The following is a 23,627-nucleotide window of genomic DNA, read 5'->3' on the forward strand; positions in this document are numbered from 1 at the left end:
ATATTATTATTGTGTGTATATATAATTTACAATGAAATATTTTGGTCAAAGTTTTGAAGATGGTGATTTCCCACCTATCTTTTTTTTTCATTTTTCTTTATTAAGAAACTTTCCACTCACCCTACATACCACCCAAAGATCCCATCTCCTCCCTCCTCCCACCCCTCATCCCTCCATCCCAAGCCACGTCACATCCCCACATCCCCCAAATCAAGGTCTCCCATGGGTAGTCAGCAGAGCCCAGCACACTGAGCCTAAGCATGTCCAAGCACCTCCCTACTTCAAGGTGTCACACCACCCCACTGGCACTGGGCTCCTAAAAGCCTGCCCATGCACCAGGGATGGATTCTGATCCCCCTGTCTGGGTACCCCCTTCCAAACAGTTTAAGCCAAACAACCATCTTCCATATCCAGAGGACCTAGTCCAGTCCTATGGGGGCTCCCTAGCTACCAGTCCACAGTTCATGGGCTTCTACCAGTATGGCTGGTCATTTCTGCACATCTTCCCATCATGATTGTGACATCCCCCACCTGGAGAATCCCCTCCTCTCTCTCATCAATCGGATTCCTGGAGTTGAGACTGGAACCTAGCCATGAATCTGCATCTGTCTCCATCAGTCACTGGACAAAGGCTCTATGATGGCAGTTAGGTTATTCACTAGACTGGTCACCAGAGTAGACCAGTCCAGGCACTCTCTAGACCACTGCCAGCATACCAAGGTGGGATCATTCTTGTGGATTCCTGAGAGCCTCCCAAGAATGCTGCCTCTTTCTATTCCCATGATGTCCTCATCTATCATGGTATCTTCCTCCCTGCCCTCCCACTCTGTCCCTATTCCAGCTCAACCCTCCCATTTCCCTATGTTCTCATCCCCCACTCCTCACCCTCTGCCCAACCCCAACTCCCAGTCTGCTCATGTAGATCTCATCCACTTCTCCTTTGCTGGGCCATTCCTATGTCCCTCCTAGGGTCTTTCCCTGTTAGCTAGCCTCTCTGGAGCTGTGGGCTGCAGTCTGGCCATCCCTTCCTTCACATCTAGTATCCACTTATGAGTGAATACATACTATGTTTGTCTGTCTGAGTCTGGGTTACCTCACATCAAAGTCTTGATGATGGTGATTTCCCACCCATTTCTTAACTTTCAAAGGGGATATTTGGAAGGAAGAGTTGTGCAACAAAGACCAGTTGTAAAACTATCATGACACTGGTAGATGTTTGAAGTGAGCTGGCATTATCTGTTTCATCAATGATTCAAGAAGCACTGATTCATTTCATAAGTAGGAAGATCTATTCTGAAAGTCAATAATGAGTACCGAGAGCATTTGCAAAATGCCATTGACTTCTGCAATTGCTAGGAATCCATCTCCCCAAGCCTGGATTGTGCTGTGTCTGTGTGTCTTCCAATAAACATCTTCCATCAAATAATTTCAATGTCAGTAAATAAAGTGGAACATGAAAATCCATTGTGTCTCCTCCTCCTTTCAGAAGGAAAACTCTTGACCTTGTCACATTTATAAAAAGTTAATACGCCTGGAAAGATTCAATGCAGATTTTTTGGTTAGAACTTTAGCTTTTGTTTACATTTTGGAAACTATTGCAAAGGTAATTTGACATCTTTACTTTTGAAAAGACTACATTGTATTAATAATTGCAGGAATACATGTGAGTGAAGTAATCTTTTTCAATCAAATTTTTATGCTTTTATGAAATGCTTATTTTATTTTTAATGACTTGGAACCATTTTCCTATTCTGGGAGAGGACATTATGCTTTTATTAAACTGAGATTCTCTCCCTTGGTTGTCTCCTCCTCTCCTGAATGCCAGAAACATCCTGAGCAGAGGTGACGGCATGCTGATGCTGCTATTTTCTCAGTGTACATTGTCTAGAATACCTTTGTCATAGGCAGGTTTATTATTGTCTCTACTTACAACAATAATCTTTCAACTTTATCACATACTTTTTCCTTTTATAACAGTTAAAGATTGTTTTTTTTTAATGGAGAAAGGATGAAAAGTTACAGAAATGTTTTAGATTTGTCTTCTGTTACTTCCAAGAGCAGAAGCAGGGTAGATGAAAGAAAGCATCAGAAATCACTGGTTTATTGTGAGACGTGACTGGGAATTCAACAGCGTTAATAGTTCTAGTCTTTGTGGGAAGGTAGTAAAGGAAATTGAGGAATGAGACCAATTACACTGCACACTCTGAATTCGTGTTAGGACTACCTTCTGTTTTTCCACACAGGTTAGTCTGACTCTTTATCCCCAGTGGGACGTTTCCTAATCGTGTGGCTTCCAACTCTCTTACATCAATGCCCTGTACTCTCAGTGCTCAGTAATAACAGATGTGGTCCTCAAACTTTTCACCAGTCTTAAATGACTTGAGAAAAGGGTCCCTAAAAATAGTTTGATTGTGTGCTTGTATCATTGCACATATTTCCCAGCAACTTCAAATTTGAATGAATATAAGGGAAGTGTTAGATTTTTGAAAGTCTGTTATTTGGAGAGATTGAATGAAACCTATTCATTGTGTTTTGGCTTTGTAAGCTTCACTTTTCTTTCTGTCACAGACTCACAAAGTATCATGTTACTTGGTGGAATATACATGTAAAGTGTATCTAAATGAAAAAAATTATTTCGAAAACCCTTAATAGATTAATGTAGTTACTAAAATCACCAGAAAGATATTTTGCAAGTTCATTATTAATAATGAAGAATTGTTGAATGCCAATTTTCACCTCTGTTTTATTTCTTAAAGTATCAGCACTAAATATTTGTGTGAGGGTTTTATTTATCTATATGTCTGTCTATCTATCTACCTGTCTATCTATCTATTTATCTATCTATCTATCTATCTATCTATCTATCATCTATTTATTTATTTGAGTATTTCAATTTTTTACTTCCCTAGGGCCTCATGGGTTAGCTAAGAGCTTAATACTCACTTGAGTTAAAGGGCTAAGGGCAGGAAGCACCATAGTATTGAGACTGTAGAACACTTTGGGTGCTCACACACTGTCCCAGGAGTGTGCATTTCTGCAGAGACTTCTGGAAACCTGCCTTTAAACATGAGTATGTTCATGACCTGTGGCTCAGCCATGGCACTAATATGTACACAGGTTATAGAAGTGAATCCACATATTCATCACCAGATGCTCATGTGCAAGTATAATTTAGCATCATTATTTGCAATTGTTCCCAACTGGACAAAAATTGACATCCTCAACAACAGGATGCAGATAACTGTCTATACTAGAACATGACAGTGATAAGCATATGCAGTAATCATGATGAGTGAGACACAGTCACATCACAGTGTGGATGAACATCATGTGTACAACAATAATAGGGCTGAGTGAAGATGCAGACCTGAATGACTACATATTTCACTTCATCGTAAAATGATGGGTCATTTTGCTCTGTATGACTAGAAGTCACAAATAGGTGAGGAGAGCCCTGTGAGAGTTAGATGTCCTGGGCCCTAGAATGTCAAAGGTCTGTGGTCTGTGAAGGAGACTCAGAGGCTCATAGTTACATGTCTTGAGAACAAAAACTTGTCTTTCTTGGATTTAGAATCCAGAGACTTAGAGAATACTTCAACCTTGCTGCACAGTTTGGAGGATTATGGTTCTGAGTTTCATTGCCATTGGCTGCTTTCTGCAGCAGCTCGTGATAGTGGTCAGTGATAGCTTGTGCTTAAAATTCCCAGTCCTGTTTCTGTCTGCAGCTGCAGTCCTCTTGCTGCAGCTCCAGACAAGTCAGTGATTGCTCCCACCACTGTTCAACTTCTGCTTCCTCTTTTGCCAGCTCAGCACACCTATCTGGGTAGGACCAAAAAGTCAAAAGTTGGCAAAGAAAACACCATTTGGGAGAAGACTTTTACTGGGCCTAATGTTGCAATACCAGTGGGCAATACTGGAAGGTGTCTTCCAATACACTGGAAAACAGCCCGGCTCTCTGGTTACATAGCCAGGACTGGGCACATGCTTAGATATACCACTCAAATGAAAGTTTGTATTTCCATCAATCACAGGACAGTTCAAATTTTATCAATTACAGGCTGTTCCTGAAGACTCCCATTGTACCAAACACTGACTTTTCACTGAGTTACTGAGAAAGTGCAATGTTTCATCTTGAAACACATACTTCTGGGTCTTCTGAGGGTCATGGACACTTGTGTTGCCTGGGATGTCTGCCTTCTAAGGCTGGAAGAGGTTTCCTGGAATTAGCATACATGAGCCAGGCCTTCTGGAACAGGCTTTAGGACTTTTCAGTTGGAGGGTTGTCAGAGTGATCATAAAGTATTCAAAACACCTGGGCTGCTGGGAGAGCAGAATGGTTAGTTTCCAGATAGAGGGCCACTCAAATGATGGTTCTGTGCTCTTGTTTACAAGGCTGAAAGGTATTCCTCCTGCTATCCAAAGACCTGAGTAGTCTGATCCTGGAGGTTTTCAGATGGGTGTTCATACCAAAGACTAGAGAGCTCACACAAAACTAACATTTTCAACAATGTTCAGAATGCTTAACTCTGCCTCAATGCCCCAGGGAGGGTTGGAACCCTCTCACCAGTCTCAATATGATTGCACTTATATACATTTCCATGATAAAGCTAATCAATGGGCTTGAGTGATGGTTCAGTTAGTAAAATGCTTGCTGTACAAGCATAAAGACCTGAGTTGAACCCATGGAATCCACATAAAAAGCTAAGTGTGGCATGTACTTGTAATCCTAGTGCTGGAGAAGTAGAAACAGGTGAATTCTTGAGGCTGACTGGCCAGTCAGCCTAGTATAGTCTTCAGATCCAGGTCCCACTGAGAGATCCTGACTTAAAATCAAGGTGGCTAGTGCCAGATTCCAGGACCTGAACTGACTTCTTTCTGTCCTCTACATGTCAACATACATACACTGGCATGTGCACACACATACATATTACACACAGGCACACAGACACAGACTCACGAGAGAGAGAGAGAGAGAGAGAGAGAGAGAGAGAGAGAGAGAGAGAGAGAGAGAGAGAGAGACAGAGACAGAGAGAGACAGAGAGAGAGACAGAGAGAGAGACAGAGAGAGACAGAGAGAGAGAGAGACAGAGAGAGGGAGAGAGATACAGAGAATGGTTTCAGAACTCTGGAGAGTGATTACATTGGAAGGAGAGAAAGTAGTGATGGGAATGGAGCAAAAGAGGGGTGCTAGGCAGACTGAAGATGTCATTCCTCTCTCAGAAGAGTGATTTCCATGTGCACTCAGTTTGTGAAAACATTTGATGTTGTATCCACACAGAGTTGACATAATAAGGGACAGTGAAGGAATAAAGACAGACACAGAGGCACATAGGAATGTAGAAAGAAAGACGAGGTTGGGTGGTCTGGGCTCTCAGACAAAGAAACAGCAGCATTCTGGAAGCTAAAAAAATGTTTATTAAATAGAATAAAATATTTATCAGGGCTGTTGTGTACAGCTGAACATGGAGGTGGTGTTATTACACATATAAAAGGAAGCAGGATTTACAGGATACAGCTGGATCAAGGTGATGGACAGAGCTAATCTTGGCAGACACAGTCTCTGTAGGTAAGCAGTCTTCATGCTATAAATATCCAGAAGAATAAAAGCTATGCTGGATATTTTCTGCACACACTATCATCATCCACACATGCACCAGAGAGATGGTTTTGCCATTTCCTACTGAGCCTCATCCCCAAAGCAAAGGCTTTGTCATTCTTTCCTGGGTCTGAGGCTAATATACGTTCACTCAGAACTTCTCTCACTCAGGGCTTTATCTTGCTTCCTTCACTTTGAATCATAGATCTACAACCAGTGTACTTTCCTCTATTTTTGTATTTTATTATAAATTAAACTGAAATTAGAATACAAACTCAAAACATTTATTAATAATTGTAGACAGATCAAGTGTATATTTTGAGTGCTAATTAAAAAAAATACTACTGTTGCTTAACAAAACTGTAGAATTTGCATTTGTTAAGCTAATGGAATATTTGCATCAGTAGGTTTTAGTATCCCATCCTTTTTTTTTCTTTCTTTTTTTCGTTTTTGGTTTTTGGAGACAGGGTTTCTCAGTGTAGCTTTGGAGCCTGAGCTGGATCTTACTCTGTAGATCAGGCTGGCCTTGAACTCGCAGAAGTCAGCCTACTCTGCCTCCTGAGTGCTGGGATTAAAGGTGTGTGCCACCACCACCCAGCCCATCTGTTCTATTAATGAATACAGACATGAAAACCCCATTGAAAGGAATGATAACATTTATTTTCTTTCCTCCTTCAACAAGCATGAAATAAACTAGAAGAAAGAATGTGTCTAATCAAGTAATGTCTGATCTTCTTGACACACTACTGATTCCAAACATCTTTAAGTCACTAAGAGATATGCTTGCCAGAATTCATTCATAAAATGGCTTAAATAGTGAAAATGCCATCACAAAAAATACCACTGAGCTTCGTGGACATAATTAATTGATAGTGCTTTGCTCTTTGAGAATGTACTTATTACTCATGGGTGTAGCATGAATCTTAAAAGTTCTTTTTAATAAAAATCAAACCAGGAGCCAGGTACTGGGGTCATCGCTGGAAGATCAGAGAAGCAGAACAAGCCACAGCTTCCTTACCTTTTCAGTTCCTCAGCTGATCCTGTTTCCTCAGACTGGAAACTTCTGAGTCCTAATCCAAATGGACCTCAGCTGAACTGCTCCTAAAAGCCTAAAAGCTTAACCAGGCCTAGTTCCTGGTCCTCATGCCTTATATACCTTTCTGCTTCTGGCCATCCTTCCTGGTGTGAGTCACCATGCCTGGCTGTTTCCAGTGTGACTTTGAACTCACAGAGATACAGAGGGATCTCTGCCTTTGGAATGCTAGGATTAAAGGCGTGTGCGCCACCATTTTCTAGCCTCTCTATCTAGTGGCTGTTCTGTTCTCTGACCCCAGATGAATTTATTAGGGTGTACAATATTTTGGGGAACACAATAGCACCATACATGGGATTATCTTTTTTTAAACAATAAAGATGGGGCTGTAAGATCACTCAGTATATAAAGGTACTTGCTGCCAAGCCTGAGGACCTGAATTCAATCCCAAGAACCCAAATTCTGCTGTTCATATTTTAAGGAAAGTTCTAACTACAAAACATTAAAGCTTTAAATAACTGACCATGTGTATAAAAATTTATAGCATCCATATAAACTTTTGGTTTTTAATTTATGTTTGTGTGTTTGTGGTTATGAGTGCTATATATCACTCAGAAGCGGGTGTTGGATCCCTTAGAGTTGGAGTTATAGATATTTGTGACCTACCCAGTGTGGATGCTGGGAACTTTCATTCTTGAAAGAACAAGAGGCACTCAACTGTGAGCCATCTTTTCATCCTCAATATATATATGTTGATTGTACAAAACAGGCAATAAACCTGTTTCTTCTTTGTTATGGTCCAGGAAAAAAGGTCTTTCATCAGTCTATTAGCCACACAAGTGAGAAATGAGTCAGAAAATACTACTACTGAATGACAAGGAATTACAGAATATAAACTTTTAACACAAACTTACATGGCATTTAACTGTGTAAATAGTTACTTCTGCCAAAAGAAAACTAGGACAATTTATGAAAGAGGCATTGTAAAAGTTAGCAATTTTTATAATGTGGGCAGCCTTTGAAATAAATGTGCTATATTTCAGAGCATTAATTCTGAATAGTCATTTAAACAGAATTAATTGCTCTTGTTAAGTTAGATGTCAACAAGGATTGTTTAAGGCCTCACCATACAGTAATTCTCAAAATGAGAACAAAGAATTTAGTGTTTCATAGAACTGACTTCATGGACAAGATCTATCAGTCCTTTCCACAATTACAGAGACAACACCAGCCATGAGAAAAGCCAAGATATGACAAGATAAATAATATGAAGGAACGTTAGTTAGAAATGTCTAACTTGGACCAGGATGATGCCCAGCAGGCAATAGTGCTTGCTGTGAAGGCTTGAAAATGTGAGTTCAATCCCTGGAACACGTATTCAAAAACCTGGATGTGAAGGTGCATAGCTTTAACCCCAGCACTCCTTGGTGAAATGAGATGTAGAGATAGGAGAATCATCCAGAAACTTCAGAGAGAGGACCTAGATCAGCAATTCTCAACATGTGGGTCATGACCCCTTTGGGGGGTTGAATGACCCTTTCACAGGGCTCACAAATCAGCTATTTGACATAGTGGATATTTATATTACTATTTATTTATTTTTTTTGTTTGTATTTTGAGACAGAGTTTCTCTGTGTTGTATTGGTGCCTGTCCTGGATCTCACCCTATAGACCAGGCTGGCCTCAAACTCAGAGATCTGCCTGGCTCTCCCTCCCAAGTGATTAAAGGCATGCACCACTACCACCTGGCCAAATTACTATTCATAACAGTAGCAAAATTATAGTTATGAAGTAGCAATGAAAATAATTTTATGGTTGGGGGTTACCGCAACATAAGGAACTGTATTAAAGGGTTACAGCATAAGGAAGGTTAAGAAGTACTGATCTAGATTATAAAGCATAGTGCAACAAGAGAAACAAGAGAGATATTGCTCCAGTAGGATAGAAGGAGGAGGATGGATAGAGGGTGTATAGCACTTTCTTTCTTTCCCAGGACTGAGTTTTGGTTCCTAGCACCTAAACAGCAGCTCATGACAACTTGTAACTCTAGTTCCAGGGGAATTTGATGTCTTTTTGTGCCTCTGCTGGTACCAGGTAGCCATGCAAATGGAACATGTACATTCATGTAAGCAGACACTCATACATAAACTATAAAAATAAGTCCTAAAAGAAATCAGAAAGAGAGAACTGAAAAGTATGTCCTATGATCTTTGCATGTGTGCTGTGGCATGCACATGTCAACATTCACACACACAAACACATGCTTATAATCATAAAATAATAACAGTAGTCTTGGTAATAGTGACAATAATACATTTAAAGGAAATACTTAACTCTACAGTGGTTTTTAAAAAGAGAGACAAAAACTTCGTATATTTAGAGCTTTACACAAAGAATTATATTAGCTGAAATCATTATGCTTGGATTTCTTACAGGTTTTTCCTCTTCAATTTAAGTTAAATTGTTTGGCACTATTTCATTGCTATTAAAGAATTGTTTCAACAATGTGACCATCTACTGGAAGGTGTAATGTTGAATGTTGCTGTTGGTTAACAATGCAGTCATTTATATGTTTACTTTAATTAGTGACAGATTACCTCATGTGTTTCAGAAGTGTATGTGTGAATGGATAAAAAATCACAGTAATGGCAAGATGGAGATTTCAAAAATAAGTTCTTATAAAAACATGGAATGAATAAAGTCAATTAATCATTATCTGTGATAATGAGAATTTAGTATAATACAATAATGAAAGTCATCATTTAGTCTCCATGGTTTCATTCTCTTTACTAATACAGTTTTACTGTGAGAGCTGACAAGTGGTAGAGGTGTTTGATGTGCCCCTTTCTTGCCACTCTCTAATGAGCAATTAAGTAGCCCGAAGCAGAACAATCAAAAGGTCTGTAAAACCCACACACTGAGTAATCAATTTTTGAAAAATATAGAGGTAATTGTACTTAGCTCTGCTGTTAGTCAAAAATTCTCTGAGTATCTTTTCCAGAATGGCTTAAATAAATGCATTCCCAATGGCAGTGTAGTTCTCAGAAATACTATTGTCAACCAAACTCAGGATTTATAACATCTTCCCAAACATCATTTCCAATGAATGTATAAATAAGGTATTCATGAGGCTGGAGAAATGGCTCAATGGTTAAGAGAATCTCTTTCAGAGGACTCAAATTTAATTCCCAGCACCCACAACAGCAGCAACTCACTAACACCTATAAATCCAGTTCTAGGAGATCTGATGCCTTCTTCTTGCTTACACTGGTATAGGAGTGTACATGGTGCACATACAATGCAGGCAAAATGCCCACACAAATAAAATAAAATAAAAATTTAAGAGAAGGAAGGCATTTAGTTCCATCTGCTATTCTCTTTAGAAGGATCAGATAGAATCCTGGTATTTAAAGTGAACTTTACTTATTTCTAAGAACCCATTACTCTTATTGGGTTCTTTTTTTTCAATGGCAATTTTTTCAGCCTTCCTTCCTTCCTTCTTCCCTTCCTTCCTTCTTTCTATTTCTGCCATTGCTCCTACCCACTTTCCTAAGCAGTATGAAACTTCAATGATATAGAGATGCCACTGTAGTTCACATCTGCAATACCTTGCAAATGGTCATGTATGAAAGGCTTGGTGCCCACCATGATGCTATTGAAGAAAAGTAGAATCATTAATACGTGGAGCATGATGGGATCCCTTTGGTCATTTTTGGGACTCTGAGATCCCAGCCCTCTCCTCTCTCTATTTTACTTCCTGGCTATGGGTTACATGGGTTTAATGCCATGAGTTCTTGTCATGAGATATTGCCTTGCCACATACACAAAAACAGTGCTGTCAACCAATTTGGGGCCATAATTTCCAAAACTGTATACCCAAATAAAATCTTATTAGTTACCCCAAATGATTTGCTGTTCTGATAGAAAGCTAACCAATACAGATACCTTGGGTTATTCACAAGCATAATAGGAGAGCTGGTTTGGGGGAGGGTAGGGTGGGGATGGGCTAAAAGATCATTCCAGATAAAGAAGATAGTAAAAACAAGAGATGGTACCTCTGAAGTATTTGTCTAGGAGGGAAACAACAGTCCAGTATTTCTGTAGTATAAAGTACAAGGTAAGGAATCAAGAAAGTGTACAGAAGCTGAAAAAGTAAAGGCCCTTTTGCAGTAACACTCCAGTAATATTATAGAGACTAATGCCAGCAAAAGATTAGCATCTGAGAGGTGGTTAGGATGCTTTAGTGGTGTACATTCTGACATATTTTGATAATAGTGACATAGATGCAGGACAGAGGGTTCAGTGCATAGTTAGGAGGTCAAGCCAAAGACATTAGATGGTAGCACTTAGCAGTCTAAATGCAATATCCACTGAGGTGCACATAACAAGCTTAAGTCAAAACAACAATAAGACAGTCAAGAAAGTGATTTTTATAGGTGTACATGTTAAGGGAGCTAGAAGTACATAAAACATACATTTAAGAATATGGAGAACTTAAGTTTCTATGGATGATGTTAGTGGATGGGCTTCTATATGCTAAGAGATTGTGGTGACAAGAGATGCAGGTTAGAATTTAAAGAGTGGGCAGAGGAAGATCATCAGTAAGAAAACATAGATTAGGCACAGAAACAGAGACTAGACAAAAAAACAAAACAAAACAAAAAAAAACCTCCTTCAAATCCATTGGACATCAAGGTAATGGAGAACTTCAAAGACAGTTCTTGTGTGAGCTTCTACTGTGTAGGCCCTTCATCATTTTATGAAAGTCTGGTCAGGACAACAGATGCTGAGCAAGTTATGTTTGGATTTGTTATCACAACACCAAAAGGTGTGGAAGAAGTTTGACAATCAAGGCCAGGAAATACCAAGCCTAACAATACATCCATCTTATTTCTAGGTAAAGTATTAGCCTCAAGCTAGAATGAGGACAGCATCTCAGGCTCAAATATAGAAAAATCTCAAAGAAAGTTTTATTCTTAATATTTATTATTAATTGTTAGGCTGAATGTAGGGTGGTATGTACTTATATATGTATGTGTATATTGAAAATAAATTTTTGTACAATACATTTTAAGTATGGTTTCTTCTCCTTCAACTCCTCTCTTATCCTCCCAACATTCCTATCTACCCAACTCTGTTCCTTTTATTTATCTCCCTCTCCTTAGAAAACAAACAAGCAAATAACAAATAAAAACCCAAGCAACACTGAATAAAAATACAAATAAAAGAAAAAGCACAAGAAACTTGGGGTGTGGGAGGGAGAGGAAGAGAACCCTTAAAAACAACAAATTGGAAACCATAATATATAAGTAAAAGGCCAATAAGATAAAAGACCAAAAAGTATTACCCAAACATAGTTGTATGAGACAAAAGTCTATAAGAACACGACTGAGAAAACCGCTATGTTCATTTTGTGTTGGCCATATACTGCTGGGGATGAGACCTATCCTTAAGAGTGGTTAATATACCCAGTGAGACCCCATTGAAGAAAATTAGCTTTTCCTTTGATATAGAATGCTTTATTTATTTTTAAAAATCCTGTTCAATATCTAAGAATTTTACCCAATCTTGTCATCTTGTGTTTTATTGCCCTAATTAAAGCATAATATGGAAAATATCATCAAGAAAATGAAGGATAACTTTAATCCTTCCTCAGCTTAGGACTTCCTCAGGCTCACTTCAAGTCTTCAAGATGAAAGCATCCTGTAATCTAGAGACAAATATAATGTCAATTATTTAATAAAACACAGAGAACACAGAATAAATTTAACTCCTTGGAAATGAAGAAAGAATCCTCCATAACTTATGACTCTGCAGTCAAAATAAATATCATCGACCTGGACTTGTGTAGCTATAGTTCCCCTCTAGTAGTTGCTGTTCCTCCAATATACTTTCAGTAATTCTCAAAATATATTCATTAGAAACCATAATTAGATGGATACTTGTAGATGGAAGTTTCTCTGGTCCCTCACTAGCCCTGAAGTTCAGACAAATCTCTCCCACCCACGGTCCTACAGCCACTTATAAAGTAATCACTCAGAAGCTTTTATTAATTACAAACTGTATGGTCTATAGCTTCAGCTTCTTGCTAGCTAGCTCTTATAACTTAATGAATCCATTGCTACTAATTTATACATTGCCATGTTGCCGTGGCATTGCCAGCCTGCTGGCATCTTGTTGCTCCTTTGGTGGTAGCTGACTTTTCCCCTCACTCTCCTTTCTCTCCTGTCTCTTCAGTTCAAACAACTCACCTAACCTTATTCTGCCTCACCATTGGGCAAACAGCTTTATTTATCAACCACTCAGAGCAACACAGCCTACAGAAAGACTTCTCCTTTTCAGTATAACCAAAAGGAAGGTTTTTAACTTTAACATAGTAAAATTACATATAATAAAACAGTTATCAAGCAAGAATTACAGTTACAATATCTAGCCTATTTGTATTTGGCAAAATTAAAGAAAATATTCTATCATCTATCTTATATTTGTGAGTCTTAAGTTTCATTTCTAATTTATTATTTATCATAACCAAGGAAAATTATAATTAACTAGTCTTCAACTACATCAAAAACCCTAGAAGGATATAATATTACCTAAGTAACTAGGAAGTGCATTGAAAGCAAATTTCATAATTCTGGAAATGACAGAGACATCTTGATACCTGAATAGTCATGAAAAATTCCTTTGTAATGTTGAGGCATCCATCTTCAGCCTACAGACCTAGAGTCTCTGGCAGAGTTTTTAGTGAAGCAGGAAATCTGAAGGATTGTCTCACCTATTGGCAAAGTTCATCAGTCACTTCTCCCTATGTCCTTCAGAATGTCTGGCAATCTCCTCTGTGAAGCAGGAACCTGAAGGACTATCTTGTGTGGTAATATTTTAATTATGCTGAAATGTGATTTTATTTGTACATTAATAAATAAAGTTTGCCTGGAAATCAGAGGTCATTAGCAAGCCAGGAACAGAAGTCAGGTGGTGGTAGCCCCCGCCCTTAATCCAATCATATGGTAGGCAGAATCTGTGTGGTCAAGGACACAGCCAAGCATGGTGACTCAAACCTTTAATCCCAGTACCAACCATAGAGACTTTGAGGTCTGTATAGACAGGCAGTGACAAAGAAGCCATGTGGTTGGGTTTAGAGCCAATGAGAAGGCAGAACAAAAAGGCAGTAGAAAGACAGGAAGTCAGACAGGAAGAAACTCTCTCTCAGGGGAAGAGATGGCAGTGAGTGGTAAGCAAAAGATTCACTAATGCTCTGAACTCTTGGGCTGTTAACTTTGTATTTGGCTCTGTGTTTCTTATTTAATAAGACTGTTTAGTAATTTATCTACAATTGGTGCTTACATAGCAAGAATTCATTAAAAAACCATTGGTGGCCTCACAGGCCTGGTGTTACAGGCCCAGGCTTGGCCAGTTTTTACAGGCCCCAGGCCCAGCCAGAGCTATAATCAGTCCAGTCTGGCTGCACTCCATCAGAGCTGCACTCAACCATAGCTGCTAGTGGCTTCATACAGCTGGAGCTGCTTGCGGCCAGATTGCCAACTCACATGGTTGGAGCTGGAGCTCAGGCTGGATTTTAGCTTTTATCGAGAATGTGTGGTTGTTCTCTCTCTCTCTCTCTCTCTCTCTGTATTCCCATCTCTGATGCTAGGTAGCTGTTCTGAAATTCTCTCAGACTTCTATTGTTCTACACAGATATGGTAAGATATCAGATATCTTAAAGGGAGAAACTACTAAAAAGAGAAAAAATTTTCCCACATTAAAAAAATGGGAAATATTTTTGCAATATGAGGAATTGGTCTTTGGTCTTTGCTTGCCAAAACATTAGGCAGTCTGAAAATGGAACAATTGCATGAGAAGATTAATGTTGATAGGATGTATGCAAATCAACTATGCATATTATTTGTTTGTTTATCCTTATTTCACAATTTAAAAAGATAGTCAATTTAAGGGCCAGGTTAAAAGCTTTAGAAAAACTGTTAAAGTCAATTATAGAGAAATTCAGACTCAGACAGAAGAATTTAAGTGTGAAATTATTTCAGGATTGGATTACAAGGTTACAGAAAGAAAGCCTATTTTCAAACAATCAAACATAATTTATTCAGTAACCATACAGCAGCTACCTGATCAAGTGCATGTACAAACTAATTGGACTCCAGTTGAAATGTTAAATTTAAGAAGGTTTAAGGAGGCAACAGTATCTTATGGCATGCATTCCCCATTTGTAAAGCAAATGTTAAACTCCTGGTCAACTTGTAATAGGATTATCCCTCAAGACTAGAAAGAATTGGTAACCACTGTACTGGAACCTGGAGCACAGCTGCAGTGGCACATGTAGTACCTAGATGAGGCTAAGATCATAGAAATTCAATGAGGGCTAGAGGTGTGGAAATCTCCCAAGGATCAGCTTCATGGAGAAGGGCAATATACTGAAATACAAAGATACTTTTTTAATATTTATATGATAACCAAACCTTAATTCTATGTCACCCGGCAGCCATGAAAGTATGAGAAACAATTTAGGAACCAGCAGAGAAAATTGGGTCATTCACAGAAGTTATACAGGGCCAGAAAGAATCATAGATTCCTTACAAAGACTGTCTTCAGCAGTAAATATAATTGTCTCAAATTCAGAATTGAATAATTGAATAATAATTGAATCTTTGGCTTTTTAGAACATGAATGCAGCATGCAAGAGAATAATCAGACCATTAAAGGCAAGATCTGCACCCTTAGAGGATTGAATCAGAGACAAAATTAATGTTGAGTCTCATGGCCATGATGGTATGTGGATAGAAGAAGCAATTTCAAAAGGTTTGAGGAATGTCAGATGTTTTGGATATGGAAAGCAAGGGCATTTGAAAGGGACTGTAAACAGGGCATTCCTAGAAACAATGTTTCTTCAAGGAACAATGAAAACAGAATGCCCCTTCCTTCTGGAGTATGGAGAGCGTGTGGTAAGGGTAAACATTGGACCAAGTAATATAGGTCAACAAGGGATAGACAAGGTAATCCTTCGCCTCAGTCCTTGAGAAACTCCCAGACGGGTCTCAGGCAGCACCCCACCCTCCCCAGCAAATCCATTTCAGACCTTTCCTGCCATCATAGAAGAAACCCCTACTCAGAGCAATTAAATAACCAAATGCTTATGGGAATCAATCAGGCTGCTTCAGTGATAGAACAGCTGAGGCAGAAAGAATAGAAAATTCAGGAAAAGACAAAAAGCAAATTTTTTGTCAAACTTCTATAAATGAACAAAACCAAAATTTACAATATGAATAAATTATTTTGGTCTGGTCTAGTAGACACAGGTGCAGGTGGAACAATAATTGCACCAGAATTTTGGCTTCCAACTTGGCCTCTTCAAGAGGTAAATAATGAGCTGTTAGGGATTGGAACATTATCTCAAGTGAAACAGAGTGCAAGATGGCTCAAATGTGTAGGTCCAGAGTGACAGAGAGGAAAATTAAAGCCATATGTGGCTAACATAGCTATGAAATTATGGGATCATGATCTATTACAAGAATGGAATACTCAGATTAACATCCCTCCAACCTCAGAAACAAATCATAAATTAACACATGGTTCTGAGAGAAATATTAGAAGGTATTATTCTAATGTGTGGTCACCAGCCATCCATACTATACAAGATTAGGGCAAAACAACTGATGATCTTCCAAAGACACCAATAGCTCTACCTTTAAAATGGTTAACAGACAAGCCTGTATGGGTTTGGCAATGGCCTTTAACAACAGAGAAACTCCAGGCTTTAGAAGAGCTGGTACAAAAGCAATTAAAAGCTCAGCATATTGAAGAATCAACCAGCCCTTGGAATTCTCCTGTATTTGTTATTAAAAAGAAATCTGATAAATGGAGAATGATAACAGATCTTAGAGCAATTAACAAAGTAATTCAACCAATGGGCTCTCTACAATATGGAGTTCCTTTGCTTACTCTGTTACCTAAAGGATGGCCTCTCATAGTTATCGATTTAAAAGACTGTTTCTTTTCAATACCCCTACAAGAAAAAGACAGAGAAAGATTTGCTTTCACGGTGCCTACTTATAATAATTCTCAACCGGTTAGAAGATTTCAAATGGAGGGTCCTCCTACAGGGAATGTTGAATAGCCCAATCCTGTGCCAATATTTTGTACAACAGGCATTGGAAATTGTAGTTGGAGAGCTTCTCTCCAGGTGTCAACAAGCATCCGCAGTCCTTCAACCCACATATAAAATAAACACACAGACATTTATATTATTTAAACTGCTTGGCCATTAGCTCAGGCCTATCATTGTGTAGTTCTTACTCTTATATTTAGTGCTTGAGATAAACCCTGAACTTTGGCATTATGGATAACAAAGAATATAGTTACCATTCCTAGAATTTGAAAATTAAACCAAAAATTTTCTTTTCAGAATAAAGATATCTTCGCCCATACCCAGCAGGAAGCAATTTTAAGAATACAATGCCCATATTCACAAAGGGGTGGTGTGGAGCAGATGGTTTTTTTGGTCTTTTAATGGGTTTTGGATCTGGGATAGTTTTCATTGTTTAGGAGGGTTGGTTACAAGTTGTTGTTAAGGGTTAGGAAAAGGGCTAAGCAAAGGAGATTAGATTTAAGATGCTTGTTTAAACAAAAAAGAGAAAAAAGAAAAAGACAATTACTAGTTTTAAATACTTTACATTGATTGGATCGTTTTATATTGTATACAAATTATATATAGTTAGAATATGCCATACACATATTTCTAATCTTGCTCGAGATATTGTACTTATACCATTCATTTAACAATGTAATGCAATTTGCTAATCATTGAATGTTATTATTACCAACTATTATGATATATAGAAATGAAAGTTAGTAGTTAGGCATTACGATTGAACTTGTAGTCATATTAGGTGTGTTTTCAAGATGGAGCAGATATATTTTAGATAGACAGGTCATCTTCAAACCCTTCAGAGATCTACAGAATATGGCATTTAAAATGTTTTAATAACTTAGGAATTTTTCTTTTTTTACTATGACTATGAGGCATGTTGGCTCCTGGCAGTACCAATCTACTTCAGAGAAAATATGGGCATTGAAGACACTGCATATACAGTTAACTTTCATTGTGGCAAAAGTTATCCACTGGACAACAAAATATCCTCAAATCAACTGCTGACAAACAGGACAGATAGGACATGAAACAAAGGACTATCGATTCTTGCCAAAACAAGTATGGTTGTGACTTTAACAAAAGGCATCTTCTGAAGCCAGGACAATATGACACCATCCCTGAAGTGAGTGGCCTTTGCAATCTGGAAAAGGTACCATGCCCTTTTCTTTGAAGGCAGCTGAACAGGCAGTGGGCTGATGGCTTCTGATGTGCAATGGGATAGCAGATGAAACAGTTAGTATTTATTGCTTGTGTATATATATATATATATATATATATATATATATATATATATAGTTATTATACTTGTATATAGTTTTTCTTATATTAGTTATAACTTTTTTATCTTTTTTCTTTTTATTAGAATAATAGGGGGAAATGTGATATTTTAATTGTGCTGAAATGTTATTTTATTTGTATGTTATTTATTTGTATGTCAGAGGTTGTAGTTAGAGTTTTCCTGCCTGGCCCAGTCAGGACAAATCTCTCTTACCCACCAGTCCCACAGTCGCTCAGACCCAACCAAGAAAGCACACAGAAACTTACATTGTTTAGAAACTGTATGGCCATGGCAGGCTTCTTGTTATCTGCTTCTTCTATCTTAAATTAACCCATTTCTGTTAATCTATACTTTGCCACATGGCGTGTGGCTTACCAGTGTCTTTACATGTTGCTTTTCCTGGTGGTGGCTGGCGGTGTCTCTCTCCAGTCTTCTACTTCCCAGAATTCTCTTCTCTCTTATCCCGCCTATACTTCCTGTCTGGCCACTGGCCAATCAGAACTTTATTTACACAGAGCGATATCCATAGCACTTCCCCTTTTCTTTCTTTTTTTTTTTTTAAGGAAGGTTTTAACTTTTACATAGTAAAATTACATATAACAAAACAATTATCAAGCAAGAATTACAGTTACAATATTAAAGAAGATATCCTATCTTATATTTGTGAGTCCAAGGTTTTATATCTAACTTATCTTTTATCATAACTGAGACAATTATAACTATCTAGCCTTCAACCACATCAAAGACTTCAGAAGGATATAATATTATCTGAGAACCAGGAGAAGGATGCAAGCAACTTTCGGGAGTCTTGCAAGAGTAGACAGAGACAGCTGGCAGCCTGGACAGTCACCTAATGTTCCTTTGTAAAGTTGGGGCATCTGTCTTTAGCCCACAGGGCTAGAGTCTCTTGGTCACTTCTCTCAGTGTCCTGTAGAATGTCTGGCTATTTCCTCTGTAAAGCAGGAACCTGAAGGACCATTTTGTCAAGCAAAGTTTAGTGGTCACCTTTCTATGGGTCCTGCATGTCCAGTCAATCAAGCAGTCCAGGCAAGAACAGTTTCTAGCCCAAATGGCTATTTTTGCCAAGGTGAAGATAAGATATGAAGTGTTTTCAATGCCCATCTTCCTCTCTGAAGCAAATCGGTGCTGCCAGGAGCAGACATGGCTCACTGTCCTAACTACAAGAGGTCATTAGCAAGCCAAGAACAGAAGTCAGGTGGTGGTAGCCACATAAACCTTTAATACCAGTACCAACCATAGAGACTGGAGGTCTGTATGGTCAGACATTGATGAGGAAGTCATGTGGTTGGGTTTAAAGCCAATGAGAAGGCAGAACAGAAAGGCAATAAAAAGACAAGTCAGACAGGAAGAAAATCACTCTCATTCAGGGGGAGTGAGGGCAATGAGTGGTAAGCAAAAGATAGTCTTGGTTCTTTGCTAGTGCTCTGATATCTTAGGCTTTTAACTTTGTGTTTGACTTCTGTGTTTCTTATTTAATAAGATTGTTTAGAAATTCATCTACAATCTTGCCCCGTTTGGCAAAATTTGGAATTCATTTTCCCATAAGTCCTGCCTGTCCAGTTTATACAGCATACTGTCAAGCAGTCGATGCAAGGACACTTTTTGCCCAGTGGATAACTTGCCACAAAGAAAGCAAATTCCATAATGAGTCTTTTCAATGCCCATTATCCTTTTTGAAGTAATTGGTGCTGCCAGGAGCAGATGTGACTCACTTTCCAGAAGAGTCTATGTTCTCAAAACATTTTAAATGCCATATTCTGTAAGTCTTTGAAGTATTTGAAGATAACATACCTAATTGAAATATGTGTTTATATACCTGAAAAACTTAACTAACATGACTATAAATTTGACTATTATTTTGTATTTCTTAACTATACATTAAATTTTTAAATGAGTTGCATAAACATTATACCTTAACCAAGAGTAAAAATGTACATACAATATAACAAAATTAACTTTAAATTTGTATCAATGAATCAAAATCCGTAGCAATATAAAACATTTCAAACAAGCTGTTGCTCTTTAAAAGTAGATTAAATAATCTATCCTCAAATCTGTATCCACTTTTCTTCCTTTGGTAGAGATTGCATTTATAATCAAGACCCTTTAAATAAAAATAAACATTTATAATTAATATTTCAGGAATTTGGGCATTTTTATACTACTTCTTCATGGTTGGGGATTCTGGCAATCTTATGGGGGTCTTGAGAAAATTAAGAATTATAGTTAAAATATAGTATACTATAGAATTATAGTAGTCTGTGAGGCTATATTGACCTTTCAGGGGATCTTCATTGATCAAGCCATATTAACCTGGAAGCAATCCATAGGTTCTCATCTTCTCATCTTCTGTATAAACAAAAGAACCTCTTTTCTGTAAACAAAATAACATATCCTTAGACCCAAATTTTGAAGTCAAGATACCTTTAAAAATTATACATATATATATATTGGTTTAACTCAGCAGCCTTTACAATCAAATGTCTCTCTCCAATTAAAAATCCCAAAGACAACACAGTCCAGACTCTGTGTAATTTCTATCTTTATGTGGCTTATTATATTTTTAATATATTATTTTAAGACTATTTTATTTTTATGACTTCTGTATCCCTTCTCTTCTCTCTCTCAAGCCTAAGTATCTTATTTTATACACATTGTAAATCATTTAGAGTTTTATTTCTTCTGTATCTGTGTTATTGTTATTCTCTGACCAGGAGAGATTTTAAACTGCTAAACTGCACTGCTAGGACCAATGCAGAAATATTGGCTGCTGAACCTGCCTCCCTCACCTTTTCAACATGGTAGAGGTAGGTTTACTGCCAGCTCTGGGAGCCATGTTCACTGCCGACTATGGGGGGCAATGGGTCTATGCCTCCATCAAGCAGCAGGTAGCCTCTTGCCTGAATTGTAGATGGTCTTATAATAAAAAATGTGAAGCCAGATATTGGGGTGAAAGCTGAAAGATCAGGAAAGCAAAGCAAGCCACAGCCACCACCTATTACCTCACAAACTCCACAAATCCTCTGAATGAAATTCTCTGAGTCCTCACCCAAAAGGATCTCAGCTGAACTGCTTCAATTCCTGTTTCCACACACCTTGTATACATTTCTCTGCCCAGCCATGTCACTTTCTGGGATTAAAGGCATGTGTATGTCCCAATACTGGGATTAAAGTTGTGTGCCACCACTGCCTGGCTCTGTTTCCATTGTGGCCTTGAACTCACGAGATCCAGGCAGATCTCTGCCTCTCCCAAATGATAGAATTAAGGGAATGTGGCCCCACTGTCTGGCATCTATGAATAATCTAGTGGCTGGCTTGTCCTCTGATCCTCATGCAAGTTTTAGGGTATACAATATATCACCACAGTAGCCCAGAAACCATTTTTTTTCTGTACTAGCAAAAGCTAAATCCACCACACAGTGCACTGTGCAGCTTGGACATACCTCTGTGTACTGCAAGGGAATCTGCCATGGCACTTAGCTCATGGTGGCTGGTGGCCTGCTCCATCTTACAGGCAGCTGTCAAGAGACAAGTCTCTGCACTGCTGCTGGCACAAGACTGTGAGACTGGGAAGCTTAGTGTGACTCCACTTCCGTGCATTCAGAATCTTTTAGCTTTCTTAGATCAATGTGGATCAATGCCCATTAGTGAGCACAAAATGTAGACAGAAAGTTATGTGGTCCCACCCTGGCCCCAAGCTCCAGACAAATCTCTCCCACTCATAGTCCCATAGTCACTTTTAAAATAATCACTCAGAAGCTTTTATTATTTATAAACAGTATTGTCTGTGGCTTCAGTTTCTTGATAGCTAGCTCTTATAATTTAAATTAACCCATTCTTATTAACTTATATGTTGTCATGTAGCTGTGGTGTTACTGGTCTGCTGGCATCTTCTTGCTCCTTTGACAGGGGCTGGCTTCTCCCTCCCCTTTCTTCTCTTGTCTGTTCAGTTTGAATGTCCCATCTAACCTTATTCTGCACTGCCATTGGCCAAACAGCTTTATTTATCAACCAATCAGAGTAACACATATCCACAGCCTACAGAAAGACATCCCACAGCAGGGACTGATGTTACTGGGCAACCTTATTTTTACAGAATGGAGTGGTGGAAGCAGATCACAGTCATGAACAAGTGTATAGAAGCTGAGACAGTTAATGCAGAAAGTGATAGTTTTAACATTAACAAGTTTATATAAAGAAAGTAATGGAATAATTGATTAGGACTAGAAGTAAAGAGTTTTAAATTTCTACCTAAGAAAGGGAGAGGATTTGAAGTGCTGTAAAAAAGGAGAATTGGAAAGATCAGTAGGCTGCAACTCTAGGTTCTGAAGGAAGCAGTAGTAGGTGGAGTGGAGGAACAGAATCTATTTAAGTCTCTGGCTTTGTTCACCAATATTCTGGTATAAACTTTCTAGTAAGACTGCACAACACACCCATCTTTTGAGAGGTTGATATAGCCATAGACTCCTCTGTAGTCAATAAAATGTGTGTGGAGGCCACACATATCACTACCTGTGTGTCACTTTCAATCCTCAACCTTGATGCTGGAGATGAAGATTTTACAATCAGCAAAAATGCTGGGGTCAAAGCCTAATGACATTCTTCAGCAGTCTATAAACTGATTTATCACACCATGATTCATCTTCTGCACTTTACTATGAGCGTAACAAGTGTGGAAAAAAAGTGGATGAACAAGGCGGGGGATCAGCTGTGATTGGAAGTGGAAGATCACATTGTTTGACATGTAGCATGAATGAGAAGCAAGTCTTCATTGGATTCACTCTAAAATTATAATGGTTGTTTTTTTCTAGCATAATCCACCCTTATATTTTTATTGATACAATGTATATAAGTCATTGATTCGAAAGTGCTACTGACTTGTTAGATGTTTCTTAACATCAAGGTAGGCATAATCAGTAGATCTAAGATATAATTTGCAAAAAGGAGAAAATCTTATGCTTTAGAATTCAAGTGATATATGATGGTATGGAGACACAGATATAGGTGTGTAGACCAATTGATAAACAAATTTATTAATAAAAAATGGAGCCAGAAATTGAGGTTAAAGCTGAGATATCAGAGGAATAGGACAAGCCAAAAGCTGACCTCACCTCACCAACCTTCAGTCTCCAAATAGACCTGCTTCCTGTATACTCATGCCTATATAACTTTCTGTTCTGCCAACTCATTTCTTCTCTCGGCCCAGCTGCATCACTTCCTCTTTTTACCCAGCTCTGTCACTTTCTGTCTATCTGTACACACCTCCAGACCTTTATGGTTAACTAGTGTTGGAATTTAAGTCATGTGCCACCATGCCTGGCTCTGTTCCCAGTGTGGTATTGTACTCATAGAGATCCAGATGGATCCCTGCCTCTGGAGTGATAGGATTAAAAGCATGTGCTACTATTGCCTGACCTCCATGTTTCTGTAGTGCCTGGCTTTTTCCTCTGATCCTCAGATAAACTTTATTGGGGGACACAGATAAAATATCACCACATGGGTGAGTGTTTGCTTGTGTGAATGTGTGTATAACCCT

The 23,627-nt window shown here is 38.4% G+C and overlaps 1 protein-coding gene across 1 annotated transcript in view; it reads right to left on the bottom strand.

The window, feature by feature from the left end:
• LOC118585519 (histone H3.3A-like) overlaps positions 1-21,691 on the bottom strand; it is a 39,836-nt gene extending 18,145 nt beyond the window's left edge. Inside the window, exon 1 of the mRNA XM_036190173.1 lies at positions 21,535-21,691. Within this exon, the coding sequence (XP_036046066.1) occupies positions 21,535-21,691 (157 nt within the window). The remainder of the gene's footprint in view (positions 1-21,534) is intronic.
• Positions 21,692-23,627: the final 1,936 nt, after the last annotated feature.

This window comes from Onychomys torridus, chromosome 6 (assembly GCF_903995425.1).
Source record: "Onychomys torridus chromosome 6, mOncTor1.1, whole genome shotgun sequence".
In the NCBI taxonomy this organism is placed as follows: domain Eukaryota; kingdom Metazoa; phylum Chordata; class Mammalia; order Rodentia; family Cricetidae; genus Onychomys; species Onychomys torridus.